Consider the following 16,387-nt stretch of genomic DNA (forward strand, 5'->3'; position numbering starts at 1 on the left):
CCATCCATCATGGTACCTCCGCCTCCTGCCTCCTGCCAGGAAGAGGACAATCGGGTTCGCTCTGTACCCAACCACCGGGTGTAGGTTGAGTAACAGGAAGGTGTGGTGGGTGTCCTGGTGAGAAGAATCATTAAGTCGGGTGGTGGTGGTGCACGCCTTTAGTCCCACCACTCAGGAGGCAGAGGCAGGCGAATCTTTGTGAGTTCAAGACCAGCCTGATCTACAGAGTGAGTTTAAGGACAGCCAGGGCTGTTATACAGAGAAACCCTATCTCGAAAAATCAAGAAATTAGAGAGAGAGAGAGAGAGAGAGAGAGAGAGAGAAGCATCATTAAAGCTGGAGTCAGAAGGAAGAGACAGGAGGGCTGGGGGGGGGGAGGGTACGGTTGGAAAGCGCTTGCCCAGCCTGCAGGAGATTCCCTTCAATTCCAGTACCACTACAGCAAGCATGGTGGCCCCTGCCTGTGATCCCTGCACTTAGAGGTGGGGCTGAGATGACTCACTGGATAAAGGCTTATCAAACAAGCCTCGGGTCAGAGTTTGGAGCCCAAGATTCAAGAGTGTACGTAAAAGCTGGGCTCGGTGTGGCAGAGAGGCATGGGTGTTCGACTGAGAGATGGCAGGACAGTGAGGAGCTCTAAAGACCCCCTGCCTCCACCTTCGGGTCTCTACAGTGCACACATGCAATCCACACATGCCCACACCCCACACATGGGAACACACATAAGCACCCACCTCCCAGCCCCTTCCCATGCCACACCCACAAAGAGGAAGTTGAGTTTATCCTTGCCTACCTAGCCAGTTTGGCGTCAGCCTAGAAAATAGGAAATATGAGATCCTGTCTCCAAGCAAGCTAGAAATCAATTTTGTCTGTTATCTTCTTTGCACCTAGCACCTAAGGTGCCCAATTTTTAAATTTTGTTTTACACACACACACGCACACACAGGAGAGTGTTTGCCTGCGTGTGTGTCTATATATCACACTGCTCATGCTTGGTGCCTGAGGAGGCCAGAAAAGGGAGTCTAGCCACTCCCAAAACTGGAGTTACAGTTGTGAGCTGTCACGTGGGTGCTGGAATGGAACTCAGGTCCTCTAGAAGAGTAGCCAATGCTCTGAGCCGTCTTGCCAGGGCTCTAGATGCCCACGGGTGTGTCTTTCATTCCACAACTTTCAGAGCAGACAGCAGGCACCAGACCCTGGGGACCGAGCAGGAAAGTGCCCAGCATACAGAGTTCCCATCTCGGGTGGAGACAGGCCACAGTGGTAACCCAGCTCACTGGAGATGGGCTGCTCTTCACAGGTTGCCAGAGTCTTCCCTGTCTGAGGAGATGCTTTTCTGAGAGACCTGAATGAGAGAAGGGCTACCTTCATCCCAGAGGTTGATCTGGCTCCTTGTGGGGACCAGGCTTTGTTTCCACAGTCACGGCAGGTCTTGGGGTCCCACAGTCTAGGTCCCCCACTTAACTGGATGTGTGACCTTGAGTGAAGTAGTCGAACTCTCTGGGTACCCATTTCCTCGCTAACAACAGAAAAGTATGCAGTGGTTACCGTAAAGCAAGTTTAGAGACTAGGGCTTGGATTGTAGGTTCCATGGTGAAACCAGAGGAAGGGATGTAGTAACTTAGACTTTTAAATTTTGATTTCCCATGGGCGCTTAGCAGAGTATCATAACACATGCTGGTGGAGGGAGAGCCTCAGATGACCCCAGCATCTCCATGGCCAAGATCACTGAGGGGAGGCCTGAGAAAAGTCTTTGATCCCAGGACTGGAAGTGTCACAAGAGCAAGCGGGGCTCTCCCCATCCCCCCTGTTGTCCTTCCCTGTGCCCACCATGAGAAAGCGGGGCTCTCCCCATCCCCCCTGTTGTCCTTCCTTCCCTGTGCCCACCATGAGAAAGCGGGGCTCTCCCCATCCCCCCTGTTGTCCTTCCTTCCCTGTGCCCACCATGAGAAAGCGGGGCTCTCCCCATCCCCCCCTGTTGTCCTTCCCTGTGCCCACCATGAGAAAGCGGGGCTCTCCCCATCCCCCCCTGTTGTCCTTCCTTCCCTGTGCCCACCATGAGAAAGCGGGGATCTCCCCATCCCCCCCTGTTGTCCTTCCCTGTGCCCACCATGAGAAAGCGGGGCTCTCCCCATCCCCCCTGTTGTCCTTCCCTGTGGCCACCATGAGAAAGCGGGGCTCTCCCCATCCCCCCTGTTGTCCTTCCCTGTGGCCACCATGAGAAAGCGGGGCTCTCCCCATCCCCCCCTGTTGTCCTTCCCTGTGCCCCACCATGAGAAAGCGGGGCTCTCCCCATCCCCACCCCGTTGTCCTTCCCTGTGGCCACCATGAGAAAGCGGGGCTCTCCCTATCCCCCCCCCCCCGCTGTCCTTCCTTGTGCCCACCACGCTACTCCCACGTGTTTCATTCCAGAAGCTTCTAGCATGAGGGTCTTCTAGGCTTCTCTGAAGAGGGGGCTAATTAAACCTGAACTGACACAGCACTAATTGACTTTTTAATTACACGGAACCACATGGTTAGAGGCACAACAGACACTAATATTCATTAGAAAGCAGCCCTTCCCCCTCCCTTTTCCCAGGTCCTCTGCCCACTGAGGGCAGTAGCCCACCCCAGCCTAGCCCTACGCCAGAGAATCTCTGGGAATGTCACACTCCCTGGATCCAGGCTTCTAACGATAATGCAAATATACATGACTCCCAGCTGAGGGTGGAGATGGACAATCAGGAGGGGTTTTTTTTTAAATCATTTTTGCTTATGAGACAGATTCTCCTGTAGCCCGGGCTGCCCTTAAGGCCTCCGGTAGCCATGGATAACCTTGAACTCCTGATGCTCCTCCCTCCACCTCCCAAATACTAGTATCACAGGTGTGGTCCACCATTCCCAGTTGATTTGGTGCTGGGAATTGAACCTAGGACTTCATGACCTCACACGTGCAACTGAGCCACATCCCCAGTCCCTTTTGCTTTTTTTTTTTAAGACACAAAATTTCAAATCTATCAGGATGGACTTAGAATCAATATATAGCGATATATTGATTATCATATCAATATATGAGCTTGTATTTCTGATCTTCTTGCCTTTATCTCCCAGGTGTGGGTGGTGCCATCCCTGGTCAGGTTGTCCTGGATTCAACTGGGTGTGCTGATCACCCCTTTAATCCTAGCACTTGGGAGGCATAGACAGGTGGCTCTCTGTGAGTTTGAGGCCAGCCTGGTCTACGTAGTGAGTTCCGAGCAAGCCAGTCAGCCAGGACCCTGTCTCAAAAGGAAAAAGAAAGAAAGAAGAAAGAAGGGGAAATTAGCTGAGCAGTGTGTGAGGAACAGCCGATATGATGCAGCACCCTCTGTGGCCTTTGCACCAGCTCTTGCCTCAGGTTTCTGCCCTGCTTGAGTCCCTGTCCTGACTCCCTTCACTATGAAATGTGAGTGTTATCTGGGATATTTCTCCAAGATGTCACCAGGTATGTGACCCTCTCTAGGCCTGGTTAGATTCTTGGGTGTACCAATAGAGCTCCAGGTTGCTCTGGTCATACTATAAGAATAAGAACTATGAGCAGAAATACTATTGGCCCCGCATATAGATGGGTGGACTTACGTCTTTCCTTCTCCTAGACACTCTAGGTGGTCACCTGTTGCTCCGGTGTGACCATCCACTGGGCCAGGTCACAGCCAAGTAACTGAGGAGGCTGCTGGTGCACAGACAAGCTGGCTATAATCCAAAGCCTCTCTTCTCCTTGAGGCCCTCCCTGACCACCCCAGCCTCCACTGCCTGCTCCTTGGTGCCTGTGCCATCCTGAAGAGCATTCTTTGCCAGGTCACAACCGCCCCACACACTTATTGGGGTTGTGTCAGACACCATGTGCTTGCACCCATAAACACATCCAGCCATGTCTGCATCACCCTTAGCATCCCCATCTTACAGATAAGGAAACGGAGGCAGAGGCTGAGGAACAGCACATTTTGACAGACCTAGGAGAACCCAGGCAATCAGACCAAGTCCATACTTTTAACCCTGATTATAATCACGTGACTGATAGATGCTGGGACATGCAGGATACTCACAGGACAAGAGCCGGTGGGCTTCGTAGGGTTCTCATCTTACCGGCAGGTGCTCTTTTCTTTCTTAAAACAAAACAAATCTCAATCTCTCTCTCTCTCTCTCTCTCTCTCTCTCTCTCTCTCTCTCTCTCTAATTTTTGAGACTGGGTTTCTCCATAGTTTTGGTACCTGTCCTAGAACTAGCTCTTGTAGACCAGACTGACGTCGATCTCACAGAGATTCGCCTGCTTCTGCCTCCTAAGTGCTGGGATTAAAGGTGTGTGCCATCACCACCCGGCACAAAAGAATCTATTTATTTTGCTTTATGTGTATGGGTGTTTTGCCTGCATCTATGTAAGTACAGCGAATGTGAGCCTGGTGCCAACCAAGGTCAGAAGAGGACATCCGATCCCCTGGAAACGGAGTTACCCCTGAGCCCCCTGTAAAAGCAACAAGTGTTCTTAGTTGCGGAGCCATCTCGCCAGCTCCCAACTGGCAAGCACTCTTGGGGTTTTTGCCAGCGCTGTGGTGGATGCTCACACCTGTACATGGTGTGTGCATGTGAAGGCTGCATGCAGTAGTGTGGGGAGCTCACACCCCACATGGAAAGTGTGGGCAAGTATTCAGTGTGTGTATGTCTGTGCACCTGCTGTGTTTCCTGCAGGGCGTTGTTGGAGGGCATATCCCAGTCCTCTAAGTACTGGTGGCATTCTGCTTTTGAAAGGTGAGGGCTGGGGTGGCGCTGTGGCAAGGAGCTTGCTTAGCATTTGCAAGGACCCTTTTCTCCCTGGCATCAAGAGAAAGTGGGGGCTGGGAAGGGGAGTGGAGAAGATTTTATCCCTTCTCACAGGCTTGTGTTTGCTTTGAAGCAGTGTCTCATGGAGCCCAGGTTGGTCTCCAACTTCCTGCCTGTTGGGGTTACAGACAGAGTGCACCCAGTTCATGGGTGCTGTGGATAAAACACACAAGGTGAGCACTGTCTACTGAACTCCTCCCAGCCCTCATTCCCTTTCCCAGCAGAGGTGGTGCTGACGACCCACAGAGGCTCAGGGTGGCTTTCTCAGGACATGCCACATATTGTGCGTATGAAGACCATCACGTGACCTGAGAATGCACAAGCAGGTGCTTATCTCTGTATGCTTGGTGAGTCCCCTTACATATCCATGTCGGCAGCACGTAGACACACATGTATACAGCATGCCGATATGGGTCCCTGGATGCACAGAGGATATTATGTGACTTATGTGATTCACATGTATACACATGTGTGCATGCCTGTCTGTTTGGAGAGCAGCATATATGCAGGCCAATGTAAGAGGGAAGGTGGAGGTAGGAAAGGCTTGCGCTTCTGCTTCTGTCCCTCCCTAGCAGTGTGGCCTAAGCCATCTTCCTCGTTTCTGCACTACAGAAGGAGAACAATGATGTGGCCAGGCATGGTGCTGCACGCCTGTCATCCCAGCACTCAGAGCCAGGAGCATCAGCAATTCAAGGTTATCTATGTAGTGAATATAAGGCCAGCCAGGGCTGCATTAGACTCTGCAGTAGGGCTAGAGAGCTGGTTCTGCCATTGAGAGTACTGTACTATTCGCCGGGGAAGGGAGTGGGGATATGGGGGGGGGTGCACACCTTTGATACCAGCACTTGGGAAGCAGAGGCAGGTGGATCTCTGTGAGTTTAAGGTCAGCCTGATCTACAAAGAGAGTTCCAGGACAGAGTTACACAGAGAGAAAAGCAAAAGCGGCAACAATAACCAAAGAGTAGCTACTGTTCTTGCAGAGTTCAGTTCCCAGCACCACATCTGGCCACTCTGGAGCTCCAGGGGCTCAGGACCCTCTTCTGGACTCTGCAGACAACCCACTCACATATGAACACATAAACACATATACACAAAACTAACATTTTTAAGGTAGCACTTGAGGAACCTGAGATGAATCAGTGGTTAAGGCTACTGGCTGCTCTTCCACAAAACCAGGGGTCAGCTCCCAGCACCTACATGGCAGTCACAGCCATCTATAACACCAGTCCCAGGGGATCCGATGCCCCCTTCTGGCCTTATCGCGCACAAGATGCGCATAGAACAGATACACATGCAGGCAAAACACGGGAAGAAAATAAAATTAATTAATCCATAAATAAATAAATAGATTGTGTAAAAGAGAGAGAGGAAGAGGAGAGAGAGAGAGAGAGAGAAGAGAGAGAGGAGAGGCAGTTATTTGGGAGGGCAAGGGCTCCTAGGGAAAACGCAGTAGGTGCTCAATGCATGCTCACTGTCTGAGAAGGGGTTCCATGTGCCTCTACACAGGACTTTCTGTGTTCATAGGGGGCATACTGGGAACCCTGTGCAGGGCACACAGGGAGCATGTCCGGGCATGGAATGAATGTACAAGGCTGAGTGGTGCCCCGTGGTGAGACTCTGAGTTGCATTACATGCGTGTTGGAGGCTGTAGCCCCAAGACCCTCATTCTAGGTGGGGTTGGAGTTGAGGGGGCCTGGCTGGGCCCAGGGGGTATCCCTGGCTGTCAGTCCCATGGTAGGTGGGGGTGTCCCCGCCAGCGGTGATTGAGCCTCTGCTCTCCCACCAGGCCTGCCAAAATATGGCAAGACAGGGTGTAATTACCAGCACTTACGGCGGCCATTACCCCCCTAGCTGCTGTGTGTGACACACGACCCGTCAGCTCAGCATTTGCACCATTAAGGGGCCTCATTAGCATCCCGGCTCTGAAGCAAAATTACCCGCACTGCTCATTTCAAGATGTCATCAATTTTAATTTAGGGCCCAAAGATAGTACAATGGGAAGGCCCTCCCTGGCCTGCTGCACACGGAGTGAGCCAGTGGGGGAGGGGCTGGGGGGGAGCCAGGCCAAGGAAGCATTGAGGGAGAGCGACAGGGGCAGGCAGAAGAAAAAGCAGAGCCGAGGAAAAAGTCTATCCCCCAACAAAGAACACCCCTAACCTGAGCTTCCACTGGCGCCCCCTTGAAATGAAGTGGGGATGGGGGCAGTGACCATACACCCCCAGGATGTCAGGAGAGTTAAAAGCAGCATTTATCCCCTCCTCAATGCCCTTTAACTCCTACAGCAGCTCGAGAAGTTATAGGTCTCCATCACAGATGGGGAAACTGAGGCACAGGCTCCGAGTGCAGCAAGCTGTGTCAGAGTTCACCATGAAATGTAGGTCTGTTTGGCTTTGCTGCTTCCAGCCTTCCACCCAGACGCTGTGGCCTTGCGGAACAGTGTCCGTCAACACATCCGGGACAGGAGTGGGCAGAGGCAGCCATGCCCTGGTCTCAGACTGCCAGCCCTTCTGCAGGGACCCTCACTCATTCGGTGTAAGACCCTGCACCTTCAGGCCTTACTGCACTAACGGTGTCCCACACCTAGAGTGCTCCCTCCCTCCTCCTACAGGGGGAGCACTCCTGCCAGCCTGGTCCCTAGAGACAGCTGTCAACTCTGCCCCCTTCATCACTTTCAGTTTATAGCCTATGTCTCCACTGTGTCCCCAGCTTACATGTCAGCCGCTCACCCTCTAAGGATGTCTCCCTAGGGTCAGCTCTCAGTGAGGGCTTAGCAGCTGTCCAGGGCTCCCCTGCTAGCTGCAGAGGGTTCCCCCGCTAGCTGCAGAGGGCTCCCACTCTCCATTGCTCCAAGAACGGCTGTGACTCCAGAATGACAATTTCAGCCTGTCTCCCGTGGAACAGAGCGGTGTGCCACTAAGGTTTGTTGAATGACTGTGTAACTGAAGACAGGAACAAACGTGTCTGTGCTCAGGTCTCCCCGGTACAGGAATCTCAGCTCCTCTTCAGCAGCCCTGCAGGCTCACGGGCGCACTCCACGCCCTGGAAACGGTTTTCTGACAGGAGGAGAAGGTGCCACATCCCAGCTTCCCCGATGGAGGGCTGGTTGTCCAGATCGTCTGACTTGGGGGATGGACGGAGAAGGATGCTTCCAGCCAGTTCTGCTCACACAAGATCTGGCAGTTCACAAGCCTCAGTTTCCCCAAGTATAACTGTGGGGATGAGGCTCGGCAGAACTGGAAGCAGGCTTGGGAGTGCAGGCGGAAGAACTGGGCTCGGCAATCATCCCACCTGCTGCAACCCTGGGGCGCTTCCTGCCTCCTCCCCAGCCCCCACCTGCCTGTGCGGAGAGTGAAGGCCCCCATTCTCCAAGCCCGTGACAGGGTCCTCATGTCAGCCTGCCCACAGAAGACAGATCGCTGCCTTAATCACTCTGGAAAAGAACCCCAAGCCGATATAATATTATAATTAATTAATTCACTAAAAAGGTATTAAATTTCTCTCCCCCCTGTGGATATTATCTGAATTCATTGACCTTTAGAAAAATCGCCGTCTAATTGTAACCAGGTCCAGAAGCATTTGCGGCCCATCCCTTTTACATTAATAATATCTTCCAGGACCAGGCTCTGGCTGCTTAAATATTGTATAAATTCCACTGGCCCCCTCCGAAAAGAGAGAGCAAGGAAGAGATGAGTCTGGAAGACACCAGGAGGGGGTGGGTACAGGACCAGGGGTCTGGAGGCCCTGGGAGGTGGAGCAGGAAGGGCATTAAAGGGGCTCTTTCCAGCTAGCTGCTCCAATGGCCAGCCAGGGCGCTCAGAGGTCAGGGGAGGGGCTAAGAGGTCAGGGGAGGGGCTAGGGTTTGAGGTGGGCGGGGCAGGAGTTCCTGAAGTCAGGAATGAGTCTGTGCGCAGCACAGAGGGTCTCACACCCTCAGCTTGTCAAAGGTCGCAAAACAGCAAATGAAGAATCAGACTTAAAAGAATGGGGAAGATGGGAATACCAAGCAGGGCCTTCTGAGGTCCCAGCTGCCCCGGTAGATGACAATCCAAAACTGTCAACCTGGGAAAAGGGAGGAGCTGGTGTGAATGGACAGACAGACAGACAGGCTAGGACCTGGAGCTGAGGGGACAGGACGCTATGCATGTGCCCCATCTCTGCTCCTCCAGCTACTCCTTTGGGTCCTCTCACATGGGACCCAAGGAAGCTATGACTGCTGGAACCTCATCCCACCATACTTTGCCCCCAAGGCTTTAAAGGGGGGCTACCTCGCTGGTAGGGTCAGCGCGGCCATCTTTCTTCACAGCGCTTTGTACTCAGCCTTAGCGAGACTTTCCCTTGCAGATGTCCCAAGGGTTACCCCACATCGAGGGATGAAGAACAGTCCTCTATTTGACTGGGATCAGTCATAACCCCCAGCCTGACTCCTTTCCAGTCACAGGTGAGGGTCCTGCCAGCCAGTCTCAGATACACATTTTCTGGCGACCTGACGTGTTGGAGACAGAGTCTGCCCTGGACATCGGCAGCCCCAGGCGGGAGAAAAGTCACTCACCCAGGCAGTGAGAACTGCTCGCTCGGCCCTGAGAACGACTCCCCAGATTGCTGTCTGAACCTGTGCGCCCTCGTGTGGACAGAACCCCACTCACACCCTGGTCCTGCTGGATATGCCATCCTGACCCACGCAGCAAGTGACGAACAAATGGAAGGAGCCCTGAGACTAGGAAGCTTTGGGCCTCGGTGACAGGGGTAGCTTAGGGTAGTTTTGAGGGGTTATATGAGGACGTAGAAGGCAGCTTCCCACGTCACTCCAGATCCACCAACCACCAGAAGTGCTGGCCCCAGAGTCTGCGGACCCCACATTCCAGGCTCCAGTTGGCCTCAGCCAGAGTTCAGGGTTCACGCCAGGGGTCTCAGAGGGAGGGTAGGTCCCAGCAATGGAGAAGGACCCTGAACTGGAAGGAGTTAAGGCAGGCGGACTCAAGCTCTACAAGGTCATTCACGGCTCCACCTGACCTTGAGATTAATCTTTGAGCTCAGCCAGCCACCTGAGCCAGTGCCACCTCACCCACACCGTTTGGCGCCCTTTCTCCGCACGCTAATTGCTCTAATGTTGATTTGATCTCTTGTTCTTCGAAGAGGAAATTACCCTCCTAGTCATTTTCATACTGGATTTTTTTTTAAAAAAAAAAAACTCTTTTAAATTAGGCTTCTTTGGACTTTGGGGACCTCTGAAGAGAAAGCGATTTTGGTCCCTGGCAGAAGAGCCTTGAAAATCGAGGAACCAAGCAAAACCTACAAAGGCCCTGCTGGGGCATCAGATCACTTCCCCATCCAGGCAAAAGGTCTAAACACCCCAGAATCCGGAGCAAAGGGGTCCTAGAACCCCTCTACCGTACAGTGCCGGGGCAGAAAGGAAGTGAGCCTACACCTTGAACTCCCAGTCAGAGTCCTCTGCTCCTATCTAGTCCAAAACAAGTTCAAGCGGGTCCATTTCCCCATCGCCATAAAGACAGCCTGGCAGTCATCTCCAGCTGGTTTGTAGCTACCCAGACAGGGGAAGAATGCTGGGAGTTCCACTAGAAGACGGGCCAGCCACAGCAACACACCTAGAGAAGCTGCTGGGAGCATAGCTGTTAGGACCACTGCTGGAGCTGAGGGACCAGCATGGCTGCAGCGCCACCTCGTGGCTTCAGTGAGACACAATGCCCCCAGCCTCGCGCTGCAGAAATTGTTTCTCTCTCCTCTGGAGTAAGCGCTACTCAAGGCGCACTTGAGTTCTGGATCCGGGATGGGGCCCGTTGGGCTGGTTCCCGCTTGCTGTGAGCTGAGGGCGCATGCACCGCAGAGCCGGGACAAATAATACAAAGCACAGTGTTTACTAAAGGCACGAAGTGGGGGGTCTGGGGGCGGGGGTACTCTCCACCCTGAACCCAGACTCCTCTTCTGGCCACCCCACCCTCATACCACCAGGGGAGAGCTGTTAGCACCAAAGGCGGGTGGGTGCCCCACCTGTGGGGGAAGTATCAGGCTGGGGGACAGGCTGGGTGCCATCTAGTCCCAGGAAGGCAGGTCTAGGCACCCCCAGGCCAGCTGCTATCTCAGAGGTACTTCTTATACCTTCTCCAAAATGTCCTTCATGGAGGGGCCCAGGCTCCGAGAGAGGGGCTTCCCTACCAGGGTTTCTTCTTATTCCTCATGATTCTTTCACCTCACCCTTGTTCTTCCACATTACAATTCATAGTACTGCCCCCAGAGGAGGGGGCTCTAAGCCGAGCGGCGGGGCTTCTCCAGCCCATCTGCTGCCAGGCAGGCACTAAGTCCAAAACAGGGGCCGACCAAAGGGAAGGAGAGGCAGGGTAGGCGGCTACTTCACACCAAGTGCAGCCTGAGGGATAGGAGGGTTCTGCTCTGTCCTCCCAGCCCCCAGGCAGCCCCTGCTCCTTGGCACAGGGGCAGCCAGGGTCACAGAACATCACCCTCCTCCATACTGAAGCTGCTCCGGCGGCTGCTGGCCTTGGAGGCCTCAGGGGACATGGTAGAAAAGAGGGGGTCGGAGGCCAGGGGGAGCAGGGAGTCATCTAGGAGCATTAAGTCCAGATCCTTCTTGGACAGGTTGGGGAATGGGGAGCCATGCTCTGTCCCCAGGGGATCATGGTAGCCTGTGGGCCCCTCATCACCCCCACCCCCAAAGCTCAAACTGTGACTGAAGTCCAGGTGATGGAAAGGGGACTGTGGTTGGGCGGCTGGGGGCAGTGGGGCCTGAGGAGGGAGAGCCGGCATCGGCTCAGGGTCAGGGACCTCAGGCCCCAGCATGAGAGCCTCCCCTGGGCCGTCTTCACTGGGTAGTTCCTGCTTCACCACCTGTTGGGCCAGCTCAGCCATGTTCACGCCGGATGGCGATGTAGTGGGGAGGCCGTGGACCCGAGCCTGCATCTCCAGCTCCTGTGGGGAGCAGAAGGAGCAATAAGAGACCCATGATGCCAGCACCAGGCCAGCCCTCCCTGTACCCGCCACACTCGCCGGCCCCTCCTGTTACACTCAAGAGCACAGAATGTCTCAGCTGGAGAAGAAAGCCTCTCTCTCCAAGTCACAGCTGGTCAGCGGCTCGTCAGCAAACACAGAGCACCTGGGCCAACTTTCTCTCAAAATTTTAAATTGAAATAGACTTGTCTGAGTGAGGTGGGAATAGAAATTATCAAAAGGCACAGCATGCCTTAAGGATGGGTTTAGTCCACCAAAGTTCAGTTTTCACTTCAATTGTCTGTGTGCTTAGGTGGGAACAACCAAAGGTTAAAGCCTGTGGTCCACGGGCAGCGGTGGCAGACGGTGGTGGCGCACACCTTTAATCCCAGCACTCGGGAGACAGAGGCAGGCGGATCTCTGTGAGTTTGGGGCCAGCCTGGTCTACAAGAGCTAGTTCCAGAACAAGCACCAAGCTACACAGAGGGGAAAAAAAACCTTTAAAAAAAAATAAAACAAGGAGAGATGGCTTAGAGGTTAAGAGTATTGCCTGCTCTTCCAAAGGTCCTGAGTTCAATCCCCAGCAACCACATGGTGGCTCACAATCATCTGAACTGAGATCTGATGCCCTCTTCTGGCCTGCAGACAGACACACAGACAGAATATTGCATACATAATAAATAAATAAATATTTAATAAATAAATAAATAAAAACCCTATGGTCTAATAAGCCTATGTTTAGAGCAGTGGTTCTCAAAGGGGTCATAACCCCTTTGACAAATTTCTATCTCCAAAAATATTTACACTACAATTCATAACAGTAGCAAAATTACAGTTATGAAGTAGCAATGAAAGTAATTCTGAGGTTGGGGGTCCCCACAGCATGGGGAACTGTATTAATGGTTGCAGCTTTAGGAAGGGTGAGAACCACTGCTGTAGAGGACCAGCCTTGGGGGCCCTCAATACAGCTAGGAACAGGGAGCCCCAGCTCCAGTGGGAGCTGACTCAGCCCAGGTGACAGCCAGCGCTGCCTCGACCTACTCCACCTTCCAGACACCCAGGGCAGAGCAGTTATTCCTGCTTCCTCCAGGTTAGGTGCAGGGTCTACTTTCCATTGCCAAGGATATGTGAGCTGAGGTGACTGGTGCCTTACAGAGACCTGCAGAGTCAGGGACGGTGACCTATTCCTCCAACCCCGGCACTTGGGAAGCTGAGGCAGGAGGACTATAATTTTCAGGGCAGCCTGCTCTACAAAGAGAAATCCCATCTCTCAGAATATAAATTTTTTTGTTTTTGTTTTTTCGAGACAGGGTTTCTCTGTAGCTTTGGAGCCTGTCCTGGAACTAGCACTGTAGACCAGGCTGGCCTTGAACTCACAGAGATCCGCCCGCCTCCACTTCCTAGTGCTGGGATTAAAGGCGTGCGCCACCACCGCCCGGCCAAATTTTTTTTTTTTTTTGAAAAGTGGGGCAAAACATGAGTGCCTGACTTTAAGAGGAATAGACCTGCCTGGTCTCCAGTGTGGACCTGCAGGCTGAGGGTCTCACGGAACGGAAGGAACTGGGGTTCATTTCACCGAGGTATCACATCCTGACTGATGCAGCCTCCTGATGGGCAGCATTTATGCCCCACCCCAGGACTCGGGAACCAGATGAGATCAGTGAAAGCCACCCAAGGAGCCCGAAGTCAGGGCCAGACCTGGATGCGAAGCCAGAGCTGCTTGTTGGTCATCTCCAGGCGCCGAGAGTGGTTCTCCAGTTCTCGGGATTTCTGCAGATCCTTCTGCATCCTCCGGATGTAATCCACAGAGGCCTTGAGAATGGTGCCCTTGTTCCAGCGCACGTCCCTGCAGCCACAAGCACTCGGAGTCAGAGGTGAGCACCCCGAGGCCCGGCCAGGTCCCCCTAACACTAGGCTTGGCTCAGAGTCCCAGCTGCTTCTACGCCTCCGCATACCCAGCCTTCAGTAAAGGGGATTTGTCTAAGGAAATCCAGCCCCTCACTAATCCTCGGGACCAAGCATTCTCCCCAGCCCATCTCCTGCCCTGCTTCTCTCTCCTCTCATCAGTCCAGGGTCTTTCACCCACTTTCCCAGCATGAGCCCTTCTCCAGGAAGTCCCCCCTTTACCCCAAAGTCTCCTTCCCCAACAGAACCTGTCTTGACCCAGCAGAGGCAGGAACATTCTCTTCTCAAACAAGCTACCTCCATCACTGCCTTTAGCGATTGAGAATGATAATGTCTGCAGCCTCTGCCTAGCCCAGACCCTTCCCCTCCCTCCAGAAACCTACTCACAGGTCATTAGCCTTGGGGATCAGCATTCCCAGCTCCTTGATGCGGTCATTGATGTTGAACCTGCGTCTCCTCTCAACTACAGATTAAGATTACAGAGGGCATGGTTAGAACGGTGGGAACCCACCTAAGAGAAGCCCCCAACCTAGGATGGTAGGCACCCCATAGAAAAATCTTAGTTTAGAATAAAAGGGACTCAAGCCTCGGTATTGTGCTTTAATCCCAGCACTTGGGAGGCAGAGGCAGGGGGATCTCTGTGAGTATGAGGCCAGTTTGGTCTACAGAGTGAATTCCAGAATAGCCAGGTTACATAGAAAAACTCTGTGTCAAAAAAGAAAAGAAAAAGAAAAAAGAAAGAGGGATAGAAGGAGGGGAGGGAGGGAGGGAGGGGGACCTGCAGGTTGGGATTGGAGGCTGAGAGGGTCAGGGTACAGTTTAGACAATGAGGGGGTAGGGTCAGGAGTCAGTTTTAGCAAGAGAGCTGCCTGGGGCAATCTCCTCCACTCCTATTGCCCGAGGCCCTGAAGAATGAAATCCAGTGAACTGGAAAATTCAAGAAAACTCCACCCAGCAGCCCCTCCCATTTTTCCTAAAAAGACCTAAAGCAGTGGTTCTTAAGCTTCCTCATATTGAAATAAAATGAAAATAAGATTATTTTCCTCTCTATTTTATAACTGTAATTTTGCTACGGTTACTAATCATAATATAAATATCTGATAAGTAAGATATCCTTGTGCATGGATCAGTCAAACCCCAGCGACCCCCAGGTTGAGAAACATTGGCCTGGTGAAAGGCAACAGAAAGATGGGTGGTTTGAGACAGTACAGGGCGGCTGGTGGGGAGTGAGGCAGACGCTGGCTTCTCAGCAGGGTCAGAAAGATGAGGGAGGGGTGGGACTTACTTAGGTTGTGATTGTCCTTCTTCTGCCGTTCCTTGGCCAGGGCCCGGCTCTCAGCATCTGGAGGCCAGAGAAAGAGAGAGGTGGTGGGAAGAAGAGAGAAAAGAGAAGAAATCCAGAGCCCCGAGGGTCCAGGGGAGAGGACGGCAGTACCTGTTAGCTCGCGCTTCTGGGTCAGGTCAGCAGGGCAAGAGCTGCTGGTGACACCTACCAGGGAGGCTGTGACCTGGGGGTCACCACTGTACACGTTCAAGTGGCTGCTGGACAGGGGTAGCTGTGGAGGAAGGAGCGGAGGGGGGCTTGGTGAGTCCCCACCAGGACCCATGGTGCCGGGAGCAGCTGTCCCTGAAGTGCTAAAATTACCCCTGAGCCCCTTCTCCAGGATTCGGTGTGCTGAGCAGCGTGTGGCCCAGAACAGCCCTGCCCTCAGGAGCCCCTGGCCAGGGCGGAGGGTGGAGGAGGAACCTAACCGGTGCAGGGATTAAGGGCCTGCAGGGAGGGGCTCAATTCATTAGGGAGTTTGAGTTCTTCTGAGAGTATGGAATTCAACAGAGCAGCAGCAGGAAGGAAGGCATTGTGGCAGGGCTGAAAAAGATCCACTGGTTCCTACACAGAGCCAGGCAAGGGCCAGCCACAGGCCCAGAGATTCGCTGTGTAAATGGGAGCCATAGAGGGATAATGAACTGGAGAAACCTTGTTTCCTGGCCTCAGTGGCTGTGAGCGACAGCCCGAGCTCTCTCTCCCTCCTGCTTGCCCTGGAAATGTCACCAGGACTTCCTCTCGGTGGCATGGCAATACTCAAGCCCAAGGACCCAGGGCAAAGGGGTGAGCCCCAAGAAAGGCGGTGGCTCCAGCCTCTGGGAGGTGAGCCCCAAGAAAGGCGGTGGCTCCAGCCTCTGGGAGGTGAGCCCCAAAAAAGGCGGTGGCTCCAGCCTCTGGGAGGTGAGCCCCAGAAAAGGCGGTGGCTCCAGCCTCTGGGAGGTGGAGTCCCAAGAAAGGCAGTGGCTCCAGCCTCTGGCAGGTGAGCCCCAAGAAAGGCGGTAGTTCCAGCCTCTGGGAGGTGAGCCCCAAGAAAGGCGGTGGCTCCAGGTCTGCCTGCTTGAAACTAATTCTTCTCACCCTCTTTTTTGTCTCCTTTTTTATTTTTATTTCAGGTTTGCATTTAAATTTCATGTATATGTCTGTGTCCAAATGCAGGTTTGAGCAGGCAGCCAAAGAGCCCATAGAGGGCGCGGGATCCCTGGAGCCGGAGGTGCGGGTCACCGACATGGGTGAGTTCCCAAGCGTGGGCTGTGCAAGAGCGGTTTCACCTGTCAGCCACTGAGCCATCTCTCCGGCCCCACCCTCTTTTTCGCCCCTTCTAATCTCCCCGTAGCCCTGTGGGTAAAAGGCATCACCCCATTTTGCAGC

The 16,387-nt window shown here is 53.5% G+C and overlaps 1 protein-coding gene across 2 annotated transcripts in view; it reads right to left on the reverse strand.

Annotated features, from left to right (window-relative positions):
• Positions 1-10,690: 10,690 nt before the first annotated feature.
• Tfeb (transcription factor EB) overlaps positions 10,691-16,387 on the reverse strand; it is a 52,492-nt gene continuing 46,795 nt past the window's right edge. For both annotated transcript variants that reach the window (XM_085679250.2, XM_048445416.3), the window contains 5 exons: positions 15,131-15,251; positions 14,981-15,037; positions 14,083-14,158; positions 13,489-13,636; positions 10,691-11,772 (listed from right to left, as the gene is read on the reverse strand). In XM_085679250.2, coding sequence (XP_085535376.1) covers positions 11,293-11,772; positions 13,489-13,636; positions 14,083-14,158; positions 14,981-15,037; positions 15,131-15,251 — 882 coding nt within the window. In that variant the 3' untranslated portion in view covers positions 10,691-11,292. The remainder of the gene's footprint in view (positions 11,773-13,488; positions 13,637-14,082; positions 14,159-14,980; positions 15,038-15,130; positions 15,252-16,387) is intronic.

Source organism: Myodes glareolus, chromosome 18 (assembly GCF_982192425.1).
Source record: "Myodes glareolus chromosome 18, mMyoGla1.1, whole genome shotgun sequence".
NCBI classification, from domain to species: domain Eukaryota; kingdom Metazoa; phylum Chordata; class Mammalia; order Rodentia; family Cricetidae; genus Myodes; species Myodes glareolus.